We start from the raw sequence: 17,689 nt of genomic DNA, 5'->3' as shown, positions 1-17,689 counted from the left end.
TAAACTGTTACCTCTTTAAGTGATAGAGCCCATAGTCGTGTTCGGTCAGGAACATCATAGTTCTGAGGCAAGTAAGTTGAATAGTGTAACTGCTGTGCGTGTGTTTGAGAACCTCCAACATTCTGTCACATATACCCGGCATCATGTCCTTTGAAGGCAAGGCATTAGCCAACTGCTCTGCCTCAGACACACACACCTCCCCTGAGCCACTCACAATCAGAGAAATATCCTGGTCACACAGCGATTGGATAATTGAGGCAATAAGTTCAGCGTTTTGCTGCAACGATAGGTTGGCATCCACTGGTGGGAGAAGCATCGCAAAAAGTATCGACAGCACGTCTGTTGGTTTGTCGTCAGGCCGCCCCTCGCTCCTTACCTCGCTGCGTATAGCTCCGCCCAGCAGAGCCAACATGGCAGCCTTACATGAGCGCTGAGACACCAGTGAGTCTAGCAGAGCCAATAGCCTCGTCAACTGCGGGGTCATGACTTCCCTAAATAAAAAATACGAAAGTTTTAATATATTGAATATAAACAGTAATAAAGTTATAAAACAATATACATAGCATTATATAATGGTATAGTGTGAGAGTACATTGATACATGTCTTACAGCTGTATCTCTTCATGCAGCTGCTCCAGCAGGGTCCTCATGACCACTGTGGCAGTCGGTGCTGCAAGGTCGCAGAGCTGCACACACACTCGCCGGATCACAGACAGGAGCGGTGGACAGCTGCTCACACACACACACCGCATCACGTCCTGTAAAGTGCGGGCCTGAGCATGCAGATGCATACTCCACAGCTTCCGGGTGTTCATCGCCACTCCGATGTCTTGAACTGACAAAGCCTGCCATGCGGAGAGAGCAACGTATGACAAGTAGCAAATCTTTGACAGCTGACTGCACCGCAACTCCTACAAATTAAGTGTCGAAGCACAAGATCCAAAAGGACAAAATAGTGTACCGCCTAATTATACGCAAAAACAAAAAACTCTCTTGCGTATCTCTATATATAAACAACAGAGTACCAAAATTAAAGCAATAAATTCAATTTAAGTTCAGATATTTCTGCTATAATTTACAAAACATTAACGAGAAAAAGATTTTTAATGATAAATAGATGACAGTTTTTAAATGATGTCATTAATGCAGAATATTATTCATTTTTTTCTGTTTTATCATCATGACTAAAAGGTTTTACTCTGCTTCATGGACAGGAATTGTTTAGCATTCAGTCAAGTTTATTAATATTCCTGTATGTATTTCTCTTGTCAATCCACTCCGGTTGTATGTGTGTGGTACCTGCGTGGTCTGCATGGGCAGTGGTAAAGGCAGAAGCTCCGATAACAGACTGAGGCTGCTGTAAATATTCTCTGGTGCAGCAGTAATAGAGTTGAGCACTTCTTTCAGCATGAGAGACCAGCTGTTGGCTGCTACGGTTTCCTCAGAGCCCGTCTCTTGCTCGCGCACGGCGTGTGTAAAAGTCAGTAAAACGTCAGTGACGTCGTTCTGCAGGCGCAGCTCCTCGGCATCCAGGTTTCCCAACGGCGTGGAGCATGCGATCGTATGCAGGGTAACGCAGACGGCCGGGATGCGCACATCCCTGAACTCGCACACGCCGCCGTGCAGAAGCTCGCTCATCATAGCTCGCATAAGCCTCAGCGTGCAGGATGACAATGACATCATCATCAGTCTCTGCGGTGTGGGGCCCAAGGGTCCATGCAGTCGCCAGTGGGGTAGTAACACAGAGGTCAACTTCTGGAGGAGTTTAATAAAGGTGTCCATTCCTTCAGCGCTGAACAGTGTGATCACTGCCTGGTTCCACTTCAGGTCCTTCTGCTGACCTACGTACACAACACAGGTCTATGATACATGTTCCCCAGTGCTACACACCTTGCCTTATTTTAATGAACATATGTATCAAATAAATATCCTCCACATATATTTGATTCTATTTTAAATATATTACTTTATAAAGCATGATTAAACCCAACAAAATCTGACCGGTCTGCTGTACAAGTATAAAAATAATGACTGGGTATCTATATTGACCCAAGAGACCGGATGATCGTGTACCTTTGTTATAAATCTGCCAGGTATCCATTTAATGATTCAAAAACAAACAATAAAAGCTTAAAATCTATTCTGAAGCACACCGGCAAACAATGCTGTGGACCACCTGCAGACATATTCATTGTTTTTTGCTAAAAACCGAAAACATTTGGGTTTGAGATCAAAAGATAAATATGAAGTGAATTTTGTCTCATTTTCTAATATGTACATCAAGACTTGATACACAACTTAGAACATGGCACCTTTGGTTAGACCACCTAAATTTTAGGTAAGCTAAGTATCGGATCCGACAATCTTAAAATAAATAACACCTAATATTTGGTTAATATGTTTATTAATATTTCCAGATACTTGCAATTAATGAATTATCACAGGCGACTATTCTCTTTAAGTCAAATCTTCAGACTGATGACAGAAGTTCTGGACTCCACAGCAGCTTTTATTTCCCTTGGACATGTAAAGCAACCAATCATAGTTTGTTTGCTCAGTGTCATATGTATAGGGGTGTAAAAAAGCTCCCTAAAAAGGAAAGTCAATGTTCTTACAAAAACAGACCGGCACTTAGCCTTAGTTGGTCATTTAAGTCCATCTAAATCCTGTGAAAATGACGGCATCCTTCTTCCACGAGGGGAGCAGAGCATCATGATGGCTTTGTTACGAAGGGAAGGGACGATTAAAAAAAAGGGACACACATGTCTCCCAGACGTTGTGTAGAATCCAACCAATCAGAAGACACCCAGAGCTCAAACCCAGAGCTCAAACCCAGAGAAGACATTCAGAGCTATTAACTTAATCTGTCTAACAGGGTAAACGTGGGCAACAAGAAACAACTGCTAGTTCCAATTTTTGATTGGTTGAAAACTGATTTCAAAACAAATGTGCCTTTGTTCAAAGTTGTTTTGCGCAACTAGACATCAGGAAATGATGCACAGTGTGAAATTCTGAGTATGTGTGCGTGTGTGTGTGTGTGTGTGTGTGTGTGTGTGTGTGTGTGTGTGTGTGTGTGTGTGTGTGTGTGTACCTGGCACAGTGGCTGGTGGACAGGCGATATGACAAAGCACTCTGAGAGAAGTAACAAGGCCCACTCCGTCTGGCGTCATTACATTCTCCAAATTCTGACAAAGGGAACGGAATCTCAGTTATGTACGGCTAATCATTAGGTAGCTTGCTCACAATATATTATAGGCTCATTTCAACATATAAATCCATGCATTGGTCCTAATTATACACAAACACATATCTCTAATACGAGTGCGGTTACACAAACAATGGCAGATGAATGTAAAAATGGGTTATATTACATAAATGCACCAATATAAGGGGTATAAATTCAACAGCCATTTACAATAACTCCTTAACAACAACTCCTTTGTGTTGCCATCAGTGAACTACACAACAACTGAACATTCATTTTATAATATTAGTTGTTCAAATAGTTTATAATATAATAGTGTACATGTACTTCAGGAATAAAATAGATAAGTCCAGCTGTTACTAATCCAGCTGTAATTAGGATTCCCCTTTAAACCCAAGAGTCCAGTGGTCCTGCTACAACAGCTAAGATACTCTGACTGAGCACTGCCTTCAATGCACCTCAATACTTACTCATTTATGTAATTTTCCAGTCAGCCAATCATGTAGCATTAATATCAATCATCAAACATCAGAATGATGAACTGTTGATTTAAAAAAAGAAAACAACCTACAAGTGATTTCCTCGTATTGATTTTCTACCAGTTTTGGTCCATGTAGTCTTAAATTCCTGTTCTGGCCCGACGAGACTGGAGACAAGACTGTTGTTGTTTAACTGTTAAGTGTTTTGCGCCTTGTAACATGCTTTTTATTGATAAATAGAAGCCTTCATTTGTCACATATATTTTACAGCACAGTGAAATTCTTTCTTCACATACCCCAACTTTGGAAGTCAGAGATTTGGGGTCAGAGCGCAGGGTCAGTCATGATACACCACTCATGGAGGAGTGAGACTTAAGGGCCTTGCTCAAGGGCCCAACAGTGTCATCTTGGCAGTGCTTCTCATCACAACGCAGAAGAAGGTCTGACCTTACCATCTGACCCCTCTCAGCATTTCTGCCTATTGAACTGCTGTTTACTGGATTTTTTTCTTCCAATCTGTGCAAATGCTAGAGTTGAAAAATATCCCAGGAGATCAGCAGTGTCTGAAAAATTCAGTCCAGGCCATCTGGCACCAACAAAAATGTCATGGTGAAAGTCTTTCACACATTTAAAACATGACATTTTCTCCCTGATGTGAGAATGAACTGATGCTGTATCTGTAGGATATTATGTATTGCATAGCTGCTACATGATTAGCTGACTGGATAACTGCATGAAAGTGAACTGCATACAGATGAACCTGAAGACAGGCTCAAGGCAAATGTTTTATTAAAAAAAAACCCTCTCATACGCTGCTCTTGTATCCAGCTATCCTCTAATCCAATACATAATTCTAAACCTAAAATGACTCCATCTTGTTCGACTGTACAGACCTGCTTGATGTAATCGATAAGTGCTGGTATGCCACTCATATCAAACCGTATCTTCTCCAGTGGCTCCAACCATTTACTTAGCTCTGAAACAGAAGTCACGCATCAAGTTAAACAAGAAAAAAACCCCCAGAAATTATAGATTAACAATTGGCTTCTATACAGTTTTAATTTTTTTTTAAATGCTTATTCTGCTCTTTTAAAATTAATACAGTATTCCACATCACTTATTTAGAAATCATTTGTTATTTTGACATATTTATCTTATTTCCACTTAATATGTTATTTCCACCGAAAGCTGTAGAAAAGCTGTTGAAGTGTTTTGTCATTATTTTATTATATATTATTATATAAGAATGTTATTAATTTAAACAAATAACCCATCCTAACATATATGTCCTCATTTGGACCTCTGTGTTCTTCGCCTTATTTACTACAAGCAGGTTTTATTTAATATACAATACCTCAGAAATCTAATAAATCAGATTTAAATTATACAGATGCATGTCTCACCTTGAAGCTTTGCGTTGTTCTCGTCGGCTTTGCAGATACTGAGTAACGGGGCAGCATAATGTTCCATCATTTTCAGCTCAGCAGACGACTGCACCACCAGCAGAACGAGCATGCAGGCATAGTTGTACGTTACAGACTTTCTGGCTTTTCCCTCCCTAAAAATAAATCACTGCATTGAAGCACATATGCAGGATAAACCTGAGATCGATCTGTTTGTGTCTTTGTTTTGTGTGTGTGTGTGTGTGTGTGTGTGTGTGTGTGTGTGCTCACCCCTGCCCCTCTTTGGCGTGATGCTCAAGCAGGTTGACCAGGCAGCTGAGATTGACATCCATGCTGAGGACGTGTGTGACTGCGTTTCGTCCCGTGCTGCTAAAACTGATGAGATACAAACTGTGGAGTGTGGACAAAACATCTGGATTGTCACCTTCCTCAAGCTCCAAGCCATTCAGCTCTGCGACAGCTTGCAGTGCGTGTAAGGCCTGCATTAACCACACCCAAAAGCCATCATCCAATGAGGTCTCTGCAGCTGTGGCAGTTTCCTCCCCCTCTGCCTCCAATAGAGGGGTCATTGGGGCCAGGTGAGCTAGGTGTGGGAGGGGAGCCACCTGTGTGAGAGGCGTGAGCAGACGTAAAAGGATGTTAGTGGGCTCGTGCTGGCTCAGGAGGAACAAGAGGCCCTGCTGGGACTGGGACAAGAAGCGCATCAACTCTCGCACGGCCTGCAGAACTCCAACATGGCTGCAAGTGGCCGGAGAGGTCAAGACGACTGCCAATGACTCCAAGAAGTGAGCAGCATGCATATACCTGTAAGAAGCAGAGATTTATTATAGACTTTATAGAGGTCCAATATCTGGTTAACATGAACACCAGATGAAGAAAAACAAAACAAACTAAGAATTTCATCAGCTTTTCAAAAGTTTGACTGAATTTCTTTACATTCACATGTGTTAACTGTTAAAAGTCAATTAATAGTAAATTACAAAGTGGATTCAAAGCACATCTGATTTAAATCGAATTATCTGCTCAAAAGCTCCCAGCCACTGCAGTGTATCAAATCCCACAGGCACATACTAACGTCCTAGTTTAATACAGTGCCAATACTTTTGTACATCAAGTCCTAATTGAACATCAAGTCTTATGTTCTCATTTAATTTATTTTAATTTCATTTAATGACTTATTTTGGACTTTCTTTCAAGTCAGTTATATGAAAAGAATAATTTTTATAAAATTTATTTAAACAAAAAAAAAAAATGTATATATATATTTTTGTTTGTTTCTCCAATATGGGTGATGAAGGATGAGGTAGCTCAGTGGTTAAGGTGTTGGACTACATTTACATTTCTGTCATTTAGCGGACACTTTTATCCAGAGTGACTTAAATTTATTTCAATTTATACAACTTTCCAATTGAGGGTTAAGGGCCTTGCTCAGGGCCCCAACAGTAGCAACCTGGTGGACCTGGGATTTGAACTCAGAAGAAGGTTTAGAGTTCAAACCCCAGTTTCATCAAGCTGCTACTCTTGTTCCTTTGAGCAAGGCCCTTAACCATCAGTTGTTCAGTTGTATAAAATAAGATATAAAGTTAAGTCACACTGGATTAGGGCTTCTGCCAAACGCCATAAATGTATTTGTTCTTTTCCAGCATGATAACTGACGCTCACCTTCTTTATTAATATCTAACAGACCATACTGGTCTTGCAACAGGTGTGCAGATCTAAGATAACAAATTGGAATACAGTGAACTTTCTTACACTGAGTACATTTCCTTACAACCAATCCCAGGCTAATAACCTCAAAACCGCTTGAATCACCTATAGAGAGTTGGATAAGGATCATCTCGCTCTGGAGGTCCAGTAATGCGTGCAGTAGTGGGAAAAGCCTTGCCAGGCGGCTGCACCATGCAGTGAGGTGCTGTTTCCAGCAGGTGGAGCAACTCTTCTATCAAACCTTGCAGCCTCTCCAGATCAGCCTCGGAGAGAGAATTCGATTCCAACAGCGTGTCTATGTCCATCGGGCTCTCTGGCTCTGCCTCAGGGTTTTCCCTGTCTCCCTCCTCCCCTTCTCTGTCTGTGCTCTCCCTCTCACCTCTTTCTCGTTCTCCAGCCTCCGTGTCTGTAGGATGGTGCTCAGCCCACACACCTGCTGTTTTTTGAAGGTCAATCAGTACTTCGTATAAATGTCCCTTCTGCATGATGGCAGCACCTGCCGTCGCCACTCGGACGGTCTGGTCCAACAGAAAGAGCTCGAGCAGACGCTGGTAGCCACTGGTCTCTTCGCTGTCTTGTGAGCCTGCTCTCATCAGTGCCTCCATGCCAAGCGGTTCGCTTATGATGCTGTCGAGAGAGCGCAGAATGCTGAGTTTCAGCGTGGACGACACGTGATCGGCAAACAGGAGGTCCAGCAAACGACCCATGATTCCTTTCTCCAGCAGGGCCTGCACAGTCTGTGTACCGCACTCAGCTAAAGAAGATGCCAGTTTGGCGCCTGCTTTCAGTTGCCTTAGGTTCAGAGCAATGGGCTGTGCTAGAGCTAAGTCAAGATTAAGAGCTGTGGACGTCCAATCAACCAGGAGTTTCAGCTGTTCTTTCTGGCCCTCTGGGTCCTTAACTTCTAAAAAGCTCATTCCTTTCACTAGCAAAGCAGAAACCTCCTCTAATGCTGTTACCCAGCCTGCACCACGCTCCTGCCCCTCCCCCCAGGCTTCTAGCAGTTCTGACAACTTAGCTGCAGACTCGGCCCATGGAGACGTTTGGTCCTGGAGATCTATCGGCTTGAGACAATTCAATTCGGCCTCGTAGCGGGTCATATGGGGTGCAGTGAAGTGCTGCAGGGGGCGGAGCTCGCGTTCGTACGGATCGTATTGAACGGTGGGTAGTGACGCGAGGTCCTCGGGGGTGCAGTCAAGGTCAAAAGCTGGCAGCTTAAACGTGGCACTCTCGAGATCCTCCTCATCACTAGATATTTGTTCATAGCCATCATCACCTAAAGAAAGGAAAAACGTACTATAACTTCTAAAACTGGTCAGAGAGAGCACATGCTGAATGAGTTACTCCTTCTGTACAGTTAAACATAAAAAAAAAAGAAGAAACTAATAAGAAAAATAAAGTATGCCCAGCCCACACGCAACATCTCAGTGTCTGCTTGCCTTCATTATGAAGCTAATGATCAGACCTAAGTTCCTAACTACGCAAAGCAGAAATGAGTAGGAGTAGGAGCTTGAGACAGGGACATACTAAAACCTTCCATGTCTATGCTGTAGCTCAGGGGGACGCTCAGGCGGTATAACATGCAGTGTGATTTTTAGTTACTTCCTCTCTGCTCTCAGGGTAATGTGTGAGCATGCTGGGAAAAACACATCCGCACACACGCCTGAGGAACACACCGTGTTGCGCCTCCCCTACCTTCACCATCATCCTCCATCTCCTCCTCACCCTCTTCTTCATCTTCCTCCTCCTCCTCCTCCGGTTCACTTCCCTCAGTGCGGGCGTCGTTGTCTTCATCCTCCCCTGCTCCTTCGTCTTCCTCCTGTTCCTGGTCCGAGTAGGCATCACTAGGAGGTAGAGAGTTTCGCTCAGGAGAAACAGGCTCCAAATCATCGTCCCCTCGCTCCACGCTCTCCTCCTTTACCGGGCCTTCGAGTGATTTAGAGTATTTGTAGAATTAGGTAAAAGTCAATTATTATTTTTATATCAGTTAGTGAAAATTAATACAATAAAAACTATTTTTAAAAAGTTGTTCATATGCCTGTGAACCCCATTTTGATTTGATTTAACTCCACTGTATTACAGCACTACTGCAGAGAACAGGCTTGTGCACCACTGATTTTTCCCCAACTGGAGATTTTTTAAAAATTGTGATTATTTAATCTTCCAGAACCAAGAGCCGAAATAAGACAGGAAAATGTGCATTTCCACCACTTCAAGTTTAAGTAGAGTGTGAGAGGGTGTAATAATGTTGCCCGCTGTGCTGTTCTGAGCTGCAGCGGCAATCATAAAAAACTGGATGATGGATTTTTTTTAACAATATACCAGAGATTTTTGTGATTGTTGCAGCCAAAAATTCTTGATTTTTGTTTTTGATTAGAGGGTTTTTCCTTCAGAAAAAACATAGCATGCACAGGGTTCTTTTTTTAAACGCCTAGCAGTGAAAGCATGTTATAAGTTTTTATGATACTCATGTGTGTTGTGATGATGTCATACAATGCATCTTGGCATCCAAATCTGCTGTAAACAGCTTGTAACTTGCTCTGATATGGTCGGGTCGCTTGATTTTGCGTTCATTTCTGCAATAGCGAAACCCCACACAGACTGACAGGGTGGCTGACTAATGCGACACCTTGTAGTTCGTGTTGCTTTAAAAAGTTGTTCTATTTAGTTGAATGTTGCACTGTAAGAGATGAGAGGACGGAAATAAAAGTTCTTAGGCAGAACTCTCTCATACACACCTGGCACAGGAAGTGCATCCTCCTCGTCATCGTCTGGCGGTGGAGGCCCTGGTGGGGTTCGAGGGCCTCTGGGTTGTGGTCTGGGTGGGCTGCCGTTAAAATGCTCCTCATTGTCCCACTCTGACACACACACGATACACAACGAGAAAATAAACAATATACATTTATTCATGACGGCTTGTTCATCTGTACATTCCATTTACATCCCTGCCTGTAATGAAAGAAGTGGTGTTTATGTCTAATACCGTTCCTGTGTGTGTGTAAATAACAGATGTACTGACCATGCTTGATGGTCCTCTTGGAGGCAGGTGTCTGCTGTTGAGGTGGAGGGGGAGGAGGTGGGGGTGGAGAATCGCGGTCATGGCCGTGTGAGCGTTCGGCCGTACCGTACACCGCCAACGTCAGGCACGTATACCAGCCACGCAGCACCAAGCCGTCTGTATTTATCTACAAGAAATTATCGAGCAATCTCACAAATGACACACACCTGTGTAGTCTAGAGTATTTTGGTCCTTTATATCTACTGAAAAGATCTGTCTGGTACACAAACCTCTAGATCTTCAGGATTACTAAAAAACCTTTACGTTAAGGTCAGTTTTTTTTATCATGAGGACAGCAGAAACGTGGGGCTCGTCGTGAAATCATAAGCATCAGCAGGAAAAAACTGGTCGCGGAACATAAAAAACCATAAAAGCTGGAAAATTAGAAAGAAAGAAAGAAAGAAAGAAAGAAAGAAAGAAAGAAAGAAAGAAAGAAAGAAAGATCTTAAACCTAATGTCTTGTTAATACTAGATAAAATGTCAGATGTTACTGCTAACCCTCAGCAACTGGAAGCTACACAGAAATCCTCTCGTTTACTTCATTTTTGCGTATCCTTCCGTCTCGATAATGCTTTTTTTATGCAGATTAACAGCAAGGGATATTTCTTTTCTTTCTTTCTCATATTTATTCCCCCATCTGGAATAGGTTTAAAGTTACAGTATGAAGGATGAAGTATCACGTCAGACTGGAGGGGGAAAAAGGGGGTGAAAAAAGAGAGAAGAAAAAAAAAACAACCAACAACATGATGCTCAAAAGAGGAAAATATAACATCTGCTGTCACATCACTTTCCTTCTTTAACCTCTGATATCATATAATATCCAAACATGTAGATCTTCCTCATATACAAATCTCTAGCAACAAAAGAATTAGTGTTTTTTCTCTTTATTAAAACAAGTCAAATCCAAAATAAATAGATAGATAGATAGATAGATAGATAGATAGATAGATAGATAGATAGATAGATAGATAGATAGATAGATAGATAGATAGATAGATAGATAGATAGATAGATAGATAAATAAGCAGCAAACAATCAGATACATAGATAAATAAATAAATAAACACATGGCTGATTTAAAGATCACTTTCTATCTGGAACAAGATGAGATGTCTGATGTGCTGATTGAGAAACTCTTTCTCCACAGTAGGGAGAGGTAAAGGAAGTTATGTCAAACATGCAAACAACTGATGGTTTGCATAGACATCCTAGAGCTGGAAAGTCCAGTAAGAGCAGCAACATGTTGGACTGGATAAAGGATTCCACAAGCAACAATTATTAAAGCATGAAAAGCTTCTTTTCACACACACAAAAACACGCAGCAAAGTAAACAGGCATGTTAAAGGGGGGGGGTATAAATATACTTCAGGGAGAGAATAAAAGACAACGAAGCAGTCTACAGGTCTCTCACCTTCCCACTGGGCCTGAAGACAATTGATTTGTTTTCATCGTATTCCAAGCTGGGGGGGGAGAGAGAGAGAGAGAGAGAGAGAGAGAGAGAGAGAGAGAGAGAGAGAGAGAGAGAGAGAGAGAGAAAGAGAGAGAGAGAGAAACGACATGTAGATCGTTAAGGAACTTTAAGTGGAAAGTCACTGAAATACTATAGAATAAGTGTGTAATAGTTGTAACTGTTGGCATTCATAGTGTGTGTGTGCACTGGTGTGGTGGGTGGTGTGTGTGTGTGTGTGTGTGTGTGTGTGTGTGTGTGTGTGTGTGTGTTACCTGCCCAACCGGTCAAACACTGGAGTGCTGGGTTTGGAGACATTGTTAAAGAACAGGTCTAACTGGAAAGCATGAGGAGCAGTTTCTCTGAAAACCCACACACACACACACACACACACACACAGATCAGAACAACAAATGCATGTTTGACGACGCCCCAGCATACACATGCACTTTACGATGGTTTGCAAAAGAAAAAAGAAGAACGAAAAACAAACACCCACTAAGACACGGACATCACGCGTTCTCCTCACACACCGAACCGGTCCGATCTAGACGAACTGACCTGACTTTAATTCCCTTTATTTCCTGTCCGAATTCTTCCTCAGACGAGTAACAAATCGGTAAAACGATTCTATTTAAAAGACATCTCAACAAAGTGCGGTGCTTCTCTCCAACCCACACAAAGCTTCGAGGTTTTAAAAAAAAAAAAAAACAATTGGCAGATATACAGCTAGAAATGATCTGGACACTTTCACTTACAGACAGTAAAATGACTTGAACGAAAGTTTCATGAAAACGGAAAGAGTTTGTTAGGAACAGTAGACACGGTAAATCAAACAGGCAATGGAGAAGACAAACACACAGGTGAGTCATAACTGAAGCAGGAGAATAAAGGGTGTGGTGTGCGTGATACCGAAGACGAGTGAGAACGGTAGAAAGCAAGACACACAACAAGCTCTTCACTCATCCTTTACTGTGTCCTTCAGCTGAAACTATTAAAGCAACCACAATGTTTACTTACTCTGTTTACTTTAGACTGACTTACTTATAGAGGCTGCGTCAAGTTCATTGTCCTGTTAGATGTTATTGCGTGTGGGGGGGACCCCCACAAGATTCATAAGATAAATTCACAGTTGGATTAATAAAAGAGTTTAACAGAAAAATAGGTTAATGCTTGAAAAGACTGGGATCTGAAGGATTCTATACTGTATACAGTCAGTAAAGAAACTGTTGTGATGTGCGATAACAAGAAGGCTTCACGACGCAGGGCTGTCAAATTCTCTTAGGTAGTTTTCACGCCGGTCTGAATCCAAGTGCGAGTGGTCTCGCTTCACCCTACAGCGTTCGTCTGGATTCAGAGTCACGTGATTCTCTCTTTAACCCTGGCTGATCATCACAAACGTGCATGGAGAACACGCCTCGACTCCATATGTTCAGACCCCTGGTCAATCCTCTCAAGTTTCATCCTGATGTGGATTTTACTGGAAAACACTGAAACTTAAGATCAATTATCGGTAGGTGACATTGTGTTTTTGTTGGGAAATATTTTTAGAGAAAATAATAAAACTTAAGTAACTTGCTTGCGTAAGTATTCAACCCCTGTGCTACGGAAGCTGCCAGGTTACACAGATGAAAGAAATTGCCTTAACGCGAGCGCAATTACTTTACCATTGACATCCTACTGTGAATAATTAAACAATGTAAAGGAAAAAAGGGCAAAGAGCATTCCACAGAGAGAGAAAGATAATAAAAATGTGAGAGAGAGAATAATATAAATGTATAGATCAGGGTATAGATGAAGAGGTGAATCAATAATCAGTGAGTGGAAGATCAACCACGCCAGCCAAGAAAAATCCGTCCCTCAAAACTCTGCATTTAAACGAAAAGGAGACTTGTTAGAGAAGCCACAGTGAGGTCCACAATTACTTTAAAGAAGTTACAAAGTTCAGCAGATACAACTGGAAAAATGGAGCACCAGTCAACCATATCAGGAGCACTGAATAATTCTGGCAAAAGGGTGGCAAGAAAGAAGCCGTTACTCAAAGGAATACAATCTCCAAGCATGTCTGGATTTTTCAAAAAAGCAGCTGTATAAGCCAGCTGTGATTTAGGAGAAGGTTTTGTGGTCTGATGAGACCAAGATAGAGCTTTTTGGCCAAAACCTAAGACTTCTTATGCCTCAAGACACACCGTCTCTACAGTGAAGTATGGTGGTGGCAGCATCATGCTGTGGGGATGCTTCTCATCAGCAGGGACCCGGCATCTTGTTAGAATTGAAGGAAGAATGGATGGAGCAATATATAGGGAAATATTACTAAGCACAAGGCCAAAGCAAGACTGGCGTGGCTTAGGAACAAAAAGATAAATGTCCTACATCAGTATCAGAATCAGAAAGATCTTTATTGCCAGGTATGTTTTCACAGGCATTCACTAAATTCCAGGGATTTCGCTACCACGACGTAAAGTGGGCGTGTTTCCGGATCTCTTGGAAAAACGCCCTCTTTCAAAAAAATAAAAAAAAAACCCCAGCATACTACGAAAGACAAAACGGTCCTACGGGTAGATTTATTTTAGAAAACAAATAAACAACCAAAAACTACGGTTATGGTTAGTGTTAGATTGTCAAATAGGCCACGCCTACCCGATGACGCAATATCTGTTACGCTGTTCTGAATTCCCTGGAAAGAAGTGCATCCCGTTTCACATACGAGGAATTTGTCTTAGTACAGAAGCTCCACAGTGTAAGAGAATGACACTGACAAGACACGAACACATATAGACAGTTTGTATGTACAAATCGAAATGTGCAAATTGAAATATAAATAAGTAAGTATGTGTTTTAAGTAAATAATATAAAAATAGTGTGGTGTGTTCCGTGTATGTCACGTGTTCATCAGATGGATAGCCTGAGGGAAGAAACTGTTCCTCTGTCTGGTTGTTCTGGTGCTCAGGGCTCTGTAGCGTTGACCAGATGGCAACAGTTCCAAGGGGTCGGTCCTGAGTGATTGTCTTTGCCCTTTTGCTCACTGTGGAGAAGTACAGGTCTTGGAGAGTGGTTAGAGTTGTGCCAGTGATTCGCTCAGCAGTCCGGACTAACCTCTGTAGTCTTCTGAGGACAGATTTGGTCGCTTAGCTGAACCAAACAGCTCAAAGTCTTGTTCCCAATCGTGTGGAGAACCTGTGGCACTATTTGAAAATTGCAGCACACAAGTGTAACCCAACCAATCTAAACAAGCTGGAGATAATTTGCCAAGAATAATGGGCCAAAATCACTTCACCACTGTGTGCAAAGCTGGTACATATGTATCCCTAAAGACTTAAAGCAGTTATTGTGACAGGAGGTGGCTTGACCTGATATTAATATGTGGGGGTGAATACTTATGCAAGCAAGATATTTAAGTTTGTTAATTTTCCTAAAAATATTTCCCAACAAAAACACAATGTCCCCTTCCAGAAATTGAATTTGACTTTCTGTGATTTCAAATAAAATATCCATCAGAATGACATTTCTGTGGACCATTTATAATTTAATAATGTGAGAGAATTGATTCTCCGTTTCAGAATAAACGATCAGTGTGAAAAAAAAAACCTCTTAGCATTATGCATTAGAATTCTAGACACTATGATCTGTATCACAAACTGTGGAAGGTGAATTAGGACATATATGATTTCAAGAGAAACCGTTTATTTACTGATATTCATAGTGGAATTAAAAAAATCTACAAACTGCAAGCTGTTTTGACATAAAAATGAAACAATGATCACATTAAATCACATTAGATGGTGTTCCAGCTTTAGCGTAATAAAGCAACTGACAACATTCAAGTAAATTAATTAATTAATTGATCGATCGATTGATTGATTAATTAATTAACAAAAAAATAATCACCTGGTTGGATATGTGTGCATGCAAGTTTATAACAGTGCATGTGACTGAGCTCAGAATGAACCAATCACTCACAAATCAAATCCATGTTCAACATGGATTTGATTCAAGGAATCATCACAGACTTGTCAACAACAACAAGATTCTGATTAAAACCAAATAAACATCAGCGGTTTCTCTACATCTTGACTTCATCTGACTTTTAAATGTCCCGCAAAAGAGCTTACAAACCATGTGCATGATCTCAACGTCGAAAGGTTCGAACAAATGGGGGTTACAAAAGTATTTACAAAACATTAGATGTACCATGGAACAAAGGGGCACCACAGTGATGTTACTAAGAACAGGACACAAGTCCAAAATTAACAAAAAAAAAAAAAGCAAAGAAGGGAAACTTATCCAGGTGGCTTCCAGGAGACCCACAGCAACATCTGGCAAGTATTGACATGAGACAACAATCTATACCATTCTTGGTTATAAGCGTGGCTAGATGGAAGTGGCTAGATGGAAGTTCTCTCACCAAGACTGCAAACGTTTGCCAAACTCATAGCAGTGCATGTGACAAAAGGTGTTATGGTTTATCAAGACTAAGGTAGAACTTTTTTGGTGCAAGACTAAACCCCCCCAAAAAACCCAAGCTAACTGCCCAAAGAAATCCTATAACCACAGAAAAGCATGGTGGTGGCAGCATCATAAAAAATAATCAGAGCTAGCTTTAAATACCAGTTGAGTACACAGATGTCTTTCAATACCTTAATAATCGTTTCAACCATTATTCAGTCCCGAAGTGAGAGAGAAAGCAGCAACAAAAACACCAAAGGAATAAACGAATAAATCATTTGCGTCCTTACCCAAAAGCTCTGCTGTCCGGGAGGCTGCTGTGGGATTTGATACCAGGAGGAATGACTCTGACTTCTGCGATCAACACATCATACGGAAATCGCACCACATCTACATTTGTGAACTAGAGCGGAAGAAATGTACACAAAATAAATAATGTAGGAGAATTTCAACCAATTACAATATATGTGCATACATTAAAAGGCATGACTTATCTTCTATTAAACAAACAGATAGTCTAGTTATCTATATCTTGACAGAGATAATCCATTTCGAAAGTGTACAATTCCGTTTAATCGGGTGTTTATTTTCTTGAAAATTTGGAAAAACTAGAAAAAGTTCCAACATGAGGAACACAATATTTATAGTCATATACATATATAGTCATTTATAGTCATGTACGAGTTCTTTTTTAACAACTAATTCACATGTAAGTGCATAATTTACAATAGCTACAATAACAATAGTCTTTAAACAAACGTTTGTCATGTCATGTCTCAAAACACGGTTTCATCATCAACAACAATCGAGAGAGAGAGAGAGAGAGAGAGAGAGAGAGAGGCTATAGTGAGACTGAGAGAGAGAGAGAGAGAGAGAGAGAGAGAGAGAGAGTGAGAGAGTGAGAGAGAGAGACTGTTATTGCTGTTAAAATCAGCTAAAAGCAACTTAACCTCACACTTCTGATGCTCTGCATAACTAATGAGGCAGAAACCAGCTGAACAGCAGCTACTTTACTGTAAGGTTGTTCCCTTCAGACTGATTTCATCCGAAACCCAGAGCACTGATATCAGGTGCAAACAACAGCTCAGTATCATTACAACAGAAACCACTTTATATCACAGCACTGTTCAAATCTCTAATCCCATTTGTCAGGTTTGTGTTCATTCATTTTCTACAGTCAGAAAGTTTTGCAGCAGTAAAGAGTCTAGAGACGAGATTAGCTGTTACGTTTTTAGCTTCCACAACGTGATCTCGAACAGCAAAACAACTTCACACACATTATACATAAAGCAACAACATTAGGTGTAAATATAAAACCTGCAGTAAGAGTCTTAAAATGATTCTTTTTCCTTATAGGACAGCATGTGGTTTATTCTTTACATAACAAACATACAATCAAAACGTTCAGGGAACATTAAGGAACATTATTTTTATATTCGATTATATCTATTTGTAAAGAATAAACAGATGGAGCTGATGGACGAGTTGCAGCTCTGTGTGTCTGCATCCAAAGGTTTATTTTATTTTTTTGTCTTATTTCCAAGTTGCAAAGACCGGCTGTGTTTATATTTATTGATTTCTAGCCGTCTAGAAAGCGGTCATGTTTAACAACAACAGTAACGTTAATACATGATCATAGTGACTTATACGCTAGTGTTAGCTTTCAGATGTAGCAACATGCTAATGCATTTAGCCATGATGCTCACTCAGATGCTTTGTCACACATAAGCAACAAAATAGCTCGTGCAGATAACGTTTTATTGAGATTTTATTGCGCTATAGTGAAATATGGAGAATTGTGTAATTTACCTCTGCACTTTGATGCTTAAAGGTTTCTAAAAACAGAAGCTCCATTGAGGAATCAGCCGCCATCTTTGTTTCTCGGGCATTTGTACTTCCTGCTGAAATTTCACTTCCGGGTCAAACGGCGGTAGGAAAAAAAGA

At 41.0% G+C, this 17,689-nt stretch overlaps 1 protein-coding gene across 3 annotated transcripts in view; it reads right to left on the bottom strand.

Moving 5' to 3' along the window:
* The window catches only part of virma (vir like m6A methyltransferase associated), a 22,742-nt gene extending 5,053 nt beyond the window's left edge, over positions 1-17,689 (bottom strand). For 2 of the 3 annotated variants that reach the window (XM_027172332.2, XM_027172351.2), the window contains exons 1-15: positions 17,555-17,689; positions 16,036-16,148; positions 11,575-11,661; positions 11,264-11,312; positions 9,814-9,979; positions 9,533-9,652; positions 8,490-8,720; positions 6,900-8,070; positions 5,358-5,891; positions 5,088-5,242; positions 4,578-4,660; positions 3,092-3,185; positions 1,300-1,841; positions 610-845; positions 12-491 (exon numbers count right to left, since the gene is read on the bottom strand). In XM_027172332.2, the coding sequence (XP_027028133.2) occupies positions 12-491; positions 610-845; positions 1,300-1,841; positions 3,092-3,185; positions 4,578-4,660; positions 5,088-5,242; positions 5,358-5,891; positions 6,900-8,070; positions 8,490-8,720; positions 9,533-9,652; positions 9,814-9,979; positions 11,264-11,312; positions 11,575-11,661; positions 16,036-16,148; positions 17,555-17,617 (4,124 nt within the window). In that variant the 5' untranslated portion in view covers positions 17,618-17,689. The remainder of the gene's footprint in view (positions 1-11; positions 492-609; positions 846-1,299; positions 1,842-3,091; positions 3,186-4,577; positions 4,661-5,087; positions 5,243-5,357; positions 5,892-6,899; positions 8,071-8,489; positions 8,721-9,532; positions 9,653-9,813; positions 9,980-11,263; positions 11,313-11,574; positions 11,662-16,035; positions 16,149-17,554) is intronic. The other variant, XM_027172342.2, reaches the window with a different exon arrangement.

This window comes from Tachysurus fulvidraco, chromosome 25, assembly GCF_022655615.1.
Source record: "Tachysurus fulvidraco isolate hzauxx_2018 chromosome 25, HZAU_PFXX_2.0, whole genome shotgun sequence".
Lineage (NCBI taxonomy): Eukaryota > Metazoa > Chordata > Actinopteri > Siluriformes > Bagridae > Tachysurus > Tachysurus fulvidraco.
The sequence above is the reverse complement of the archived record's forward strand: the minus strand, read 5'-3'. Positions and strand labels throughout refer to the sequence as shown.